Genomic DNA, 14,080 nt, shown 5'->3' with positions numbered 1-14,080 from the left:
TTATATTGCATAATTAATCATTTGCTTGTACGTTGTAGGTACCACATGACGTTAAAACAAAAATGAGCGCCGAATTTTTCCTCTATAATAAGATATATGCCAGTACAAAATTTATCCGGGATAGAGAGAACGTCCATACATTCAAACTAGGAGAAGGTTCATATATGATAATGCCTGTGACAGAAATTGAGGGACAGGAAGGCAGATATATGTTGAGAGTCTATACTGCGGGCAACTCTATAATTAGGTAAATATCAATGTTTTCTTTTGTGTTGGTTTCTATTCTGTTCTTTTATGTTTTTTTCATGATGTTTTCAAAGCCATATCTTCCGCCGTTTGAACATTTTTTGGCATAAACCAACTTTAATAACTAACGATTTTTTGCTATGGACATGTTACTAGTCCTACAACTAAATGACAACTAAAAGGCACACATTATTTTGTATCGTAAACAAATCTATGGATTTTAATATACACGTTTCCTTCCTCATTTCTGCATTTATACCAAAATTCAATTTCTTTTCATAAACGCAGATTTAAAGGTAAACGGTAAAATTACATATACGAACAATAATTCTGATAGCGCAGTACGATTCTAATATAACAGATGAATTTATTTAACACATTAACGTGTCTATGTGCTACATGAGGATGTTATGGAATAATTGACAATGAAGGCATGTACATTTAATATTAATTGATGAAATATTTGATGATGAAAAGTGCATTTGTGACATGAATAAAACGAGATTGTGAAGAATCAAAATAGTAAGCCAAACAAAGAAGAAAAAACAAAAGAAAAGAATCAACAAAACATCGACACTATATGTGTTTACAAACAGATACTAAACTATATAATGGTTAATAGACAATCTTTTAAAGCGTTTTACAAAGATATTTTCAATGTAACTTTTTTTATTGTCGTCAATGAGCAAATAACAATATTATGTACAAAATCATTTACAAACCTTTCAACAGCAATATAGTCTTTTAATTAATTTTATTTCTAATTTAATTAAAGTATTTATTTATATATATATATATATATATACATCAACAAATATATACCAAATTTTAAACCTATATTTGTAAATTCAATCCAGACGAAAAATATTATTCATTACCAATAGATAAAACTAATTATTTTTTTCTTCAGAGAGTTAGACGACTTAGATGGATTTAAGGAGACCCAGGTACGGTATTATAGTAGTTAGTTATCAAAGGTACCATGATTATAATTTAGTACACAAGACGCGCGTTTCGTCTACATAAGATTCATCAGTGACGCTCATATCAAAATATTTATAAAGCCAAACAAGTATAAAGCTGAAGAGCATTAGGATCCAGAATTCGAAAAGTTATGCCAAATAATGCTAAGGTAATCTATGCCTGGGATAAGAAAATCCTTAGTTTTTCCAAAAATTCAAAGTTTTGTAAACAGAAAATTTATAAAAATGACCACATTTTTGATATTCATTTCAACACAGAAGTGTTGACTACTGGGCTGGTGATACCCTCGGGGACGAAACGTCCACCAGCAGTGGCATCGACCCAGTGGTGTAAATAGTTATCAAAGGTACCAGGATTATAATTTAGTACGCCAGACGCGCGTTTCGTCTACATAAGACTCATCAGTGACTATCATATCAAAATATTTATAAAGCCAAACAAGTATAAAGTTGAAGAGCATTAGGATCCAGAATTCGAAAAAGTTGTGCCAAATAATGCTAAGGTTATCTATGCCTGGGATAAAAAAAAAAAAACTTAGTTTTTCCAAAAATTCAAAGTTTTGTAAACAGGAAATTTATAAAAATGACCACATTATTGATATTCATGTCAACACCGAAGTGTTGACTACTGGGCTGGTGATACCCTCGGGGACGAAACGTCCACCAGCAGTGACATCGACCAAGTGGTGTAAATAGTTATCAAAGGTACCAGGATTATAATTTAGTACGCCAGACGCGCGTTTCGTCTACATAAGACTCATCAGTGACGCTCATATCAAAATATTTATAAAGCCAAACAAGTACAAAGTTGAGGAGCGTTAGGATCCAAAATTCCAAAAAGTTGTGCCAAATAATGCTAAATAGTTATCAAAGGTACCAGGATTATAATTTAGTACGCCAGACGCGCGTTTCGTCTACATAAGACTCATCAGTGACGCTCATATCAAAATATTCATAAAGCCAAACAAGTACAAAGTTGAAGAGCATTAAGGATCCAAAATTCCAAAAAGTTGTGCCAAATACGGCTAAGGTAATCTATGCCTGGGATAAGAAAATCCTTTAGTTTTTCCAAAAATTCAAAGTTTTGTAAACAGGAAATTTATAAAAATGACCACATTTTTTGATATTCATGTCAACACCGAAGTGTTGACTACTGGGCTGGTGATACCCTCGGGGACGAACATAGTTTTAGTATTAGTACTCGAATTTTTGGTCCTCAGTGCTTTTCAACTTTGTACCCTATTTGACCTTTTAAACATTTTTTAATTCGAGCGTCACTGCTGAGTATTTTTTAGACGAAACGCGCGGTTGGCGTAAATATAAAATGTTGATCATGGTATCTATGATGAGTTTATTAGATAATACAATATACAACAAAGGAGGATTAAGAATAAATTGTCAAAAAGACAACACGGTATAAATTTTCTTGCGTCCAATGCGCTTTTCTGGATTTATCTTCCTTAAACCTGAAGACTGAGTATTTGAATAGTATAAGAACCTAAACAGTCGAAGAGATATATAGCCACAAAGGACATAACAAATAGCCAAATCCATAAATAGCAACAACACTTACAGAGTGAACGCACAGTAATTCTTAACATAAGTACAATGCAAATTAAAGATTGAGCAAACAAAACAACATTAATTACTTCTTGTTGAGATTTTCTTGCATTTAAGATATTTAACGATTATTCTCTTTTTCCAAAATTCCTGTTAGAAATATAGAGTAACGTAGAGTCTATTCATTATACAATTTGCTTTCTACTTTAATCATTTAAATCTTGATATGCCTATAGAGTATGAAATAAACGTAGAAAAAAACCCAGAATTTTACTCAATATATGTGTTTTTTTCAAATAATTGTTTAACTTTATATGACTTTAAATTGAACTTGATTTACAGAGGCTAATAGTAAAATATATAGTACTTCGAAGTGCTAATACATAATACATGTACTGCAATTGATTTTCGTACAGTTCTTTTTGGATTGACTAAACGTTACATATTTTGTAAAATATTGAAAAAACAACACGATATTAATTTTTTGCGTCCGAAGCGCTTTTCTGGATTTACCTTCATCAGTAACGCTCAAAACCAAACATTTGAAATCCGAAGATGTATAAGTGCAGAAACCGTTGAAGAGCTATATGTGAAAAATACATAAAAGAAATAGTCAAATTCATCTAAAGCCAACTTTGCCAGAGGGAGTTGAAACCTTAGTTTCTTAATAATTTATAAATTTATAAACGAAAATTTAAGTGAAGTTTGTTCAATCATGTCAGTACCGAAATACTGACTACTGAGCTGATGATACCCTCGGGGAGTATAAGTGCCGAAACCGTTGAAGAGCTATATGTAAAAAATTGTCAAATTCATCTAAATAAAATTGAGAATGGAAATGGGGAATCTGTCAAAGAGACAACAACCCGACCAAATAAAAAACAACAGCAGAGGGTCATCAACAGGTCTTCAATGTAGCGAGAAATTCTGGCACCTGGAGGCGTCCTTCAGCTGGCCCCTAAACAAATACTAGTCCAGTGATAATGAACGCCATACTAATTTCCAAATTGTACACAAGAAACTAAAATTGAAATAATACAAGACTAACAAAGGCCAGAGGCTCCTGACTTGGGACAGGCGCAAAAATGCGGCGGGGTTAAACATGTTTGTGAGATCTCAACCCTCCCCCTATACCTCTAACCAATGTAGAAAAGTAAATGCATAACAATACGCACATTGAAATTCAGTTCAAGAGAAGTCCGAGTCTGATGTCAGAAGATGTAACCAAAGAAAATAAACAAAATGACAATAATACATAAATAACAACAGACTACTAGCAGTTAACTGACATGCCAGCTCCAGACTTCAATTAAACTGACTGAAAGATTATGATTTCATCATATGAACACCAGGCACAATCCTTCCCGTTAGGGGTTTAGTATCATACCATCATAACATATATGAGAAGAACATAACCCGTGTCATGCCAACAACTGTTTTTAGAATAAAGCCAACTTTGCCTGAGGGAGTTGAAACCTTAGTTTCTTAATAATTTCTAAATTTATAAACGAAAGTAAAGTTTGTTCAATCATGTCAGTACCAAAATACTGACTTCTGAGCTGATGATACCCTCGGGGACTGATAGTCCACAAGCAGAGGTATCGACCCAGTGATGTAAAATATTGAAAACAACACGTTCTTAATTTCTTGCGTCCGAAGCGCTTTTCTGGATTTACCTTCATCAGGAACGCTCAAAGCCAAACATTTGAAATTCGAATATAAATGAGATGAATATTGAGATGAATACTAGTATTGAAGTATGTCATGTTTTTTTTTATTTTTTTTAGAATTTGCCTGATTATAAGACAGACTGGCACTTAATGTAAACATTCCGCCCTAATTAAAACTTTTAGAGGATACAGGAATTTTGCTTTAAAATGTTTCAATATCGACAGTTAATTAAATGCGTTAAAAACACAATTCCTCAAAAGTGCCCAAATAATATTCCACCAGATGACCATTTACGTCTTTAAGAGAGTTACTGTATTATTTGCATTTCATTGAGATGACTCTTTACGTATATTACAACATGTGACACTGTCTTTCACAATTAGAATGATACCGTATTAGAATTTCTACAATTGTAATTATACCCCCGCTTTGAAAAAAGGGGGGTATACTGTCTCACCTCTGTCTGTCCTTCCGTCAGTCCGTCAGTCCATCAGTCCATCAGTCCGTTAGTCTGTCAGTCAGTCCGTCCGTCCCATGAATATTTTTCGTCACATTTTTCTCAGGAACTACACTACAAGGATTTCTGAAATTTGGTTTCAGGCTCAATATAAGTCAGCTATACTGTGTGATGCGTTTTTAGATTCATCACTCGCCAACTTCCTGTTTACCGAACACTTGTATGATTTTACACATGATAGCCAAGTTGAAAATTTTCGTCACATTTTTCTCAGGAACTACAATACAAGGATTTCTGAAATTTGGTTTCAGGGTTTATATAAGTCAGCTATACCGTGTGATGCGTTTTGAGAGTCATCACTCGATAACTTCCTGTTTACCGAACACTTGCATATTTTTACACCATTAATATTATCCACTTGCGGCGGGGGTATCATCAGTGAGCAGTAGCTCGCAGTTTCACTTGTTTGAATCGATTTTGAATCCTTTAATATTCTATATTTTAACAAATATAAAAAACACAATTTTGAGAATAATGATAATGTATTAATAATTCCAGAATGGTCATTCATTGGACTGGGAAAACATCAACATGCTCAGAAGACAGCTTATGACCACAGCAATACAAAACAAGGTAAGCATTTGCTTAAACTTGACGATTTCTACAAAATACAAGAAGAAAACGAGAACTTCATCCTTTTAAGTGTTTTTCTACACGGAATGTTTTGCTTGCTTGTTAATTATTGGACAGGTATTATTTGACTCCAAAAACTTAGTATGTTGCTTTCTGATGTTGATGGGTTGATTGAAAGCAAGACGTTAAATGAAAAGTATAAGCAATTTACTGATGTTATCAATCCGTTATTTCATCGGAAAGTAAGTCAGTTAAAACAGTTTTTTTTCTATTGATTTATGAACAACATTGTGAACTAACAGGCTCTTTTATGACACAACATGAAGCGTTTATTTTCAAATTAACTATTTGACATAAAGGAATTAAAACTGAAGATTAAAAAAAAATCTTTTTGTAGTATGAAGAAATAGATGCATCTAGACTACAGAAGGTTCTTGCGACGCCTATCAAGGATAAAATTCCACTTTTATGCTGTTTTTCAGAATCTAAGAGTAAGTAACTTATTAAATCATTGGAACCAGGTACCGGTATATTGAATATTCAAAATCTTTGTTCCTACGATATAAGTAGTTTAAACATTTTTAGTTTAAGTATCATGGTTAAAGAAAGTCCAGAAAAGCTGTTTGGATTCTTTTTAAGACCCTTTTGCTTAGATAGTTTCGAACGGTTTTTATAATTATCAAATTTAAAGAAAAAAATGTATCTAAAGACTATAAACTGTTTAGTATTTTAGCAATAGTTAGCAGGTATTAGAGGTTCCATATACATTACGATAAATATATATATTATATATATGTATTGCACGATTAGAATACAATAGACATGATAGAATCACAAAACAGAATAAACGCACTATTTCTTTATTTAGTTTTGAAATGGTTTATTTATTATTGTTAGTATTTTTTTTAATATTGATGCCATACATATACCTTAATCTTTCAATTTTATTTTATTTCAGTTGTAAAATTTAAACCAATAAATCTTTCCTTAGACACATGCAAAGCAGCTATAACTATATTTGACGTATCCTTTGAGAAATATTGTCTCATGCCGTAACTAAGTAGCATACTGTTGGTTCTTACAATGTAAAACTTAAACAAATGAAATAAATAATTCTATAGTGCAGTTGGAACGTTAACTTTACGCATTAACTAGCCGTGGTGTAGTGATTAGAGCATCGGAATACATACACAAAAGTTCCTGGTTCGATCCCCGCTGCGGGGGGGGGGAAATTTCAGGGACGGAATGTTCTGCTCTCCCTCTCGACACCATTCGAGATTATGGTCTTATGAAACGATGATAGTCCGTCGGAAGGGTAAATGGCTGACCCTTGTTAAGAGAGAGCCATATCTCTTGCACGTTAAAGACAACCCCTTGTATATTTCGAAAAAGAGTAGTATTTCTAAATTACTGGTTTTTTATTACTACATATTCGCTATCCAATTCCATCGAAAGCAGATCGAAGGACAGGCCGGACTTTTTCATAAATCTCGAATAAAAAAAATTTCATCTGTTAATTACTTTCGTGATAATGTCGTGAAAAAAAAATTCTATTCTAACTTTTAATTCATCTCCTGAACGAACAAAGTTTCAAAACAGAATTTGTAATTTTATTGCAAGCATTTGACAAAAATAGCTTTTTCTGCAAATAATAAGTTATTAGTTAACATATATCATTCTGCACTGTATAACGACAGTTCACAGCCAGGCAGAAGTGAATAATTTGAGTGGGAAAAAAAAGCAACAGCAAGTACAAAAAAAACCCCAAAAGACTATAAGACACACAAAAGACAATCTAGTCACGAATATGCCTGTCTGTCTCCAGTATACTTAAAAAAGTTATAAGAAGATGGTGCCCATAATTGTTGAATATTGACATAAAATTGAGAATGGAAATGGGGAATGTGTCAAAGAGACAACAACCCGCCCAAATAAAAAACAACAGCAGAGGGTCACCAACAGGTCTTCAATGTAGCGAGAAATTCCCGCATCCGTAGGCGTCCTTCAGCTGGCCCCTAAACAAATATATACTAGTCCAGTGATAATGAACGCCATACTAATTTCCAAATTGTACACAAGAAACTAAAATTAAAATAATACAAGACTAACAAAGGCCAGAGGCTCCTGACTTGGGACAGGCGCAAAAATGCGGCGGGGTTAAACATGTTTGTGAGATCTCAACCCTCCCCCTATACCTCTAACCAATGTAGTAAAGTAAACGCATAACAATACGCACATTAAAATTCAGTTCAAGAGAAATCCGAGTCTGATGTCAGAAGATGTAACCAAAGAAAATAAACAAAATGACAATAATACATAAATAACAACAGACTACTAGCAAGTTAACTGACATGCCAGCTCCAGACTTCAACTAAACTGACTGAAAGATTATGATTTCATCATATGAACATCAGGCACAATCCTTCCCGTTAGGGGTTTAGTATCATACCATCATAACATATATGAGAAGAACATAACCCGTGTCATGCCAACAACTGTTTTTAGAATAAATGTGTTTAGTTCCGATGCAAAGACCTTATCAATGACTCAATATTAACGCCAAAATATGCAATCTTTAATGACTTGACAACAGTATCGTAATTATATCCCTTCTTAATAAGTCTATTCAAAGGTTTTGTAAGTTTCTGAGGTGAATACTGACACCTTTGTGCTTTATAAAGAATATTACCATAAAAAATTGGATGTGAAATACCTGAACGTATTAAAAGTCTGCATGTTGAGCTATATTTACGAATAATGTCTTTATACCGATGATAAAATTTAGTAAATGTTTTGACTAGTTTGTGATATCGAAAACCCTGGTGTAATAATTTTTCAGTAATACATAAATTTCTCTCGTTAAAATCTAAAACATTGTTACATACACGAGCGAATCGTACAAGTTGAGATATATAAACACCGTAAGATGGTGACAAGGGAACGTCACCATCTAAAAACGGATAATTAACGATATACATTTAAGCTTACATTTGTATTCTTAACACTTTACCAGAGTAAAATTGAAGGGCATCTATGTTATGAAGATTTCAACAAGCTTCTAAGCAGACTTATACTATGGCAGGTATGAAATCCCTTCATTCTCATTATGAGAAGGAAAACAATTATCAAGTAATCACTCTTATGTTTGAATTATTTTAGATAATTGTCATCCATATATGACTTCTGAAGACCTGAGTGCCAAAAGGAATACGCGAAACAGTTAAAAAATAGTAAAAACATTATCAGTATCTAAAGGACGTGGTAAAAGAAACATGAACGTCGAAAATTATGAGAACAATCAAAGACCAAGAGAAACTGATAGGACACAAATATTCTCTTCAATGACAACATTCACAGAAATCGGTTATGTTATCGGGTTCTCCGTCCACCATTTAATTGTAGTGTGTTAAACACCATTATGTTTAGCCGCAAATAGAAGTAAAATATATATTTCGTATTAGCAGCACGTTTACAGAAATCAAAAACAACCATTAACTTTCACTGAGGGAATTACAATCTTATTCTTTGACAGTTCTATAATTGTAAATAAAAGGCAACGATGGTTATCGGATGTTCAAATATCTTTCAAACCTTGGAAACCACGGAAATCATTGATTGATCGGCACACGATTTGAATGGCGCAGACAGATAAACTTAACAAATGAAATAGCTTAACAAGCTTTGATAGACACAATGAAACGAAATAATAGGTTCATCGATCCTCCTTTGCACTTGTTATCTTACACATAAATATTCCTTCTTTCTAGGGTACTTTTAGAAGCTATTCACAAGGGAATCTTGATTTTAGTTCGTATTCACTGAGGAGTGCTCTGCGACTTATAGGTTAGTGCTACAAATTTAAAACATAAGAAAAAGGCGTTCTCTTTCTGAATCTGGTCATTCTAAGTACACAACATATCTTATTTGGTTCATGGGCAAGTATCAAACTTCATTTTTATCGACTTGCAAATGAACTACTTTTCCTTTTGATGATTGATTACTTATCTTATAACTAAGATACGATTAACAGATTCACTGTCACTTTTATTAAATGGAATGTTTCACGCTCTTCAATAACAAACATCATAATGTAAGCACAAATCATCGAATTATAAGATATATACAAAATAGTTATCAAAGGTACCAGGATTATAATTTAATACCCCAGAAGCGTGTTTCCGTCTACATAAGCTTAGATCAAAATAGTTATAAAGCCAAACAAGTACAAAGTTGAAGAGCAATGAGGACCAAAAATTCCAAAAAGTTGTAAAAACAACAAAAATAAAAAATCTGTAACAGACCACTTCAATATGTACGAGCGGTACAAGGAACACACTAGTTTTTATAGTTTACTGCAGATTGTAGATGTAGACTTGATTTGATTTAAATACATCTTTTACATAATATGTTCCAAAAAATGTCTGTCATATAAATAACCGAATTGATGAAAATGAAACATTTTTTTCAGTGTGTAAAACTATGCCAATTATCATTTATATTATAACAAAATATTCTTAATTCAAAACTGTATGTAACCTTTTAGGAATAAAAGTTAACAGCAAGCTTAAAAACCCAGACTATGAATATTCAAACATAGGTAAGACTTTCTCATTTTCTTTGCTTGTCCCACAAGTTTCATTACTATCTTTTCATTTTTAGGATTAACTGTTAGTAACAAAACGTTAGAAACACTTATAATCAGATTTACCAGCAACGGAAGAGTGTCACCTGAGCAATTCATATGCATAGTAATTAAATTAAGTACAGTTCATGGTGAGTCAAATATATTAGTTTACTCCGGAATATTTAGTGTTACTTAAATTTCATTTGTTGAATATAAGAAAAATTAATGAGATGCGGAATGATTGTCAATGAGACTACTAGAGCGATATATTCATCTTTCTGCTCCGGTGCCAGAACTTCATCTTATGAATTGAGATGTTGTTATAAGGTTAAACTTAAATTACTAAACACAATAGGTACGACGACAGCTCTTTGAGTACGGTAGGAAAATAGAACATTTTGTCATCGTAGTTTTCATCTTAGTAATTATCTAATGTAGTTTAGTCATACATTTGTATAAAAAATGTAATTTCATATGCATTTCTAGTCCGTTTCTCCTCTCCAAAACAAAAAGCAACATTAAATATAACACATTTCATTTATTTTCCATGTCGTAGGAAATATCAAGATAACTTACCCAAGAAAATTCACATTTCACGATGGTATCGCTTGTTTTCATAACTAAACACGAAAAAACAATGAAAATCAGAACTGATTAGAAATGATCTTTTAAAAAATCTGAAATACTTTTGAAAACGAATTTTCATATTAACTCTATGAAAAATGTTATAAACATCAACCGCACGTAACGTTACACAAGGTCGTCCAGACGTTCAGAAGGAAAATGTGATTCAACGTCACATGGAACAATTTCAACCCACCAATCAATTTCAACCCATCAATTAAGCTATCAATATTGCAATGCCATGGAATAATAAAATTTTATAATTTTGAGGTGCAACTGTATTCAACTTTACCTATTGAAAGGTAACTTAACTTTATAGTTTACTATTTTCAACTTATAGCTCGATACAACTCGTGCTTATCACCTAACAACATTTTGCTGTCAGATGTAAGTATTGGAATTATGATATGAATTTCTAAGTCAATTATAAATCGAATGATAAAATAATACGCTTCATTTTCTGGTGTTCATTGTCGTTAGATATGTCATAATTCATATATTAAAAATAAGATTTTGTATTCAAATTGGTGCTTTATTTGTCCTGTTGTTTAACCTTTTTGATTCAGGCATCTTTTGAAGACCACACGAGCGTCTGGCGATGAGTTCAGGGGCGGATGCAGGAATTTTCGAAAGGGGGGGGGGTTGCTAACCCAGGGCACCCAGGGCAAAGGGGGGGTGCAAAACATATGTCCCGATACAAATGCATTGATCGGCAAAAATAAAGGGGGGGTGCGCACCCCCGGAACCCACCCCCCCCCTGGATCCGCCACTGGAGTTTATTCCGTAAATATTGAGATACCAATATCCCAGCTAAATATTGATGATACACTTTAAGATCTTAAAGATAAAATGTTTACCTTTTTACAGAATGATGTTGTTTCATTTTCGGATTTGAAATAGTTAGTTTTATGTACCAGGAACAAGAAAAATAATAGAAATGGTCATCCGTGTCCCTTATTATTCAATGTTTGTGTTTTTTAAAAGAAATTCCAAAATCTTTAACTGATATTGTTTGGTACTATTGGAACATTTGTTGCAATGGTTTTTGCCCTAAAATAAAATGCCTCGGTTGATTTATGCAACCAGCTTTAGACTTCAAGACGAGGATAAGCACCGAAACATAAATTCACTGTTATAATTTATACTGTTTAACTAAATTAACATGTTTTTTTAATTGTTGAAATTTCAGCTACTTCATACTGCAATTTATTCATGAGGATTGAGCTATAAGTTTTACGAGTAAAGATTTATCCGGAAACCCTTTACCATTTTCCGTCATTAAACGACAACCATGCAGGAAAAGAAAATTTTATGTATTCAGCCTTTAGATATTCTTGTATTTTATTTTTTTTTGCTTACTGTATGCTGTATTTATAGCTTTGTTGATTCTATAGATGTTTTATGGAACTTTGAATAAATGACTTTGTGCCATTATATTGTCTTAATCAAATAAAATTGTTTGGCATTATGTTTGTTCTGCAGATAACGATTCAAAAGACCAAAACAATACATTTGATTGAAGGCTAATGATATAATCAAATGTTCCATTAAAAGTATAACAAAAATATCAAATTCCTAAAACTCGAAAAAGAGAAATCAATAAAACATAACACACTAGCATTTAACGATCAAGTGATAAACAATTGCCATATTCCTGACTGATTACAGGCCTTTTCCTTAGCAAATGGTGCATTTAACCCGATTTTAAAGCTAGTTGATCCTTCTACTTGTATGACAGTTGTTTATAGTTCTATTATATTGACATACAGACATTATTATTATTGTGACAATAATTTGATCCAGCAGCTAAAACTTGTGTAAACACTCATCACAGACATACAACACAACTGACAAAAATAAAAAAAAAAAAACCAATGAATCTAACAAAGGTGCCAACAAGAAACTTCTATTTGATAGTTAATTTGACAATGTCGTTGTCCTTGATAGCACAAACTGTATAAACTATACACTTTCACGATAACGTAATTAGGAAATATTAAATTTAATGTTTGCACAACTATGTATTTTTCTTGATGATAATGATGTTTTTGTCCCAGACGGATAACCCTGGTCATATTGGTCACAACTTTTTGGAACTTTTGGTCCTCGGCGATCTTCAACTTTGTACTTGTTTTGGCTTTCAAACTTTTTCATCTTAGCATAGTTTTGTGTGGACGTAACGCACGTCTTGCGTATATTTTTTGTAAACCTGGTACCTTTTGATGGTTTTTATTCGTTTGTTTCTCTGTCCTAGATTTTCTCCCATTTATTTATTGTAGCCCTGTCGTGTAATGTTGTCATTTTAATGTTATAATTAACACTGCCATTTAAGCGGGAGGTTTGGCATGCCACAAAACCAGGTTCAACCCACCATTCCTTCATAAAATGCCCTGTACAAAGTCCGAAAAATGGCCATTGTTACATTATAGTTCGTTTCTGTGTGTGTTACATTTTGGTGTCGTAGTTCTCTTATATTTGATACTTTTCCCTCAGTTTTAGTTTGTAAGCCGGATTTGTTTTTTCTCTATCGATTTATGAATTTCGAACAGCGGTATACTACTGTTGCCTTTATTCAAATACAAGGGTGAACAAAATAGAAACAACACTATAAAATATTTTTTGTCCAAAATTGCGCCTCTGGAAATACATGCACCAAAAAAAGCAGTTCTGTTTTTCTAATTCGTGATATACACGTGATAAATATTTTATTTTCATCCTTTCAAACATTGTAAAGTTATGCATCACATAAAAATGTAGGATCGTTTTGTACAAATTATTGAGAAACATTATGCATGAGAGCCAAAAAATGGAAGTACAAGCGATGTTTGGTAAGCATGCTCAATTCTTCATGATATTTATACCGATACAACCAATTTTATTGGCACACGGCAGCTTTTAAGTCGCACAGTGCAGCAAACTGTAAGTATATTAATTAAAAAAGGGTTGAGATATCACAAAACAAGTTTATCCCTGCTGCATTGTTGCGCCTGTCCAAAATCAGGAAGTTCTGGATTTGTAAGATTCTTTTCGTCTTACAACCAATTTTATTGGCACACGGCAGCATCTAAGTCGCACAGTGCAGCAAACTGTAAGTATATTAATTAAAAAAGGGTTGAGATATCACAAAACAAGTTTATCCCTGCTGCATTGTTGCGCCTGTCCAAAATCAGGAAGTTCTGGATTTGTAAGATTCTTTTCGTCATAATTTTTACTGTTTCGGAGTTAATTTTGACGTCTATTTTCGCTGAATTAGTATACCTTTTTTTCTGGGTGAGGGAGTTT

The 14,080-nt window shown here is 32.9% G+C and overlaps 1 protein-coding gene across 1 annotated transcript in view; it reads left to right on the top strand.

Annotated features, from left to right (window-relative positions):
- Positions 1-12,232, top strand: part of LOC139483436 (calpain-9-like) — a 63,995-nt gene extending 51,763 nt beyond the window's left edge. Inside the window, exons 30-39 of the mRNA XM_071267458.1 lie at positions 39-247; positions 1,157-1,193; positions 5,476-5,550; positions 5,948-6,041; positions 6,509-6,573; positions 8,564-8,632; positions 9,318-9,393; positions 10,210-10,323; positions 11,139-11,185; positions 11,988-12,232. Coding sequence (XP_071123559.1) covers positions 39-247; positions 1,157-1,193; positions 5,476-5,550; positions 5,948-6,041; positions 6,509-6,573; positions 8,564-8,632; positions 9,318-9,393; positions 10,210-10,323; positions 11,139-11,185; positions 11,988-12,014 — 813 coding nt within the window. The 3' untranslated portion in view covers positions 12,015-12,232. The remainder of the gene's footprint in view (positions 1-38; positions 248-1,156; positions 1,194-5,475; positions 5,551-5,947; positions 6,042-6,508; positions 6,574-8,563; positions 8,633-9,317; positions 9,394-10,209; positions 10,324-11,138; positions 11,186-11,987) is intronic.
- The last annotated feature ends 1,848 nt before the right edge of the window (positions 12,233-14,080 follow it).

This window comes from Mytilus edulis, chromosome 7 (assembly GCF_963676685.1).
Source record: "Mytilus edulis chromosome 7, xbMytEdul2.2, whole genome shotgun sequence".
NCBI classification, from domain to species: Eukaryota; Metazoa; Mollusca; class Bivalvia; order Mytilida; family Mytilidae; genus Mytilus; species Mytilus edulis.
Note: the sequence above shows the minus strand (reverse complement) of the source record. Positions and strands in the feature narration are given on the sequence as shown.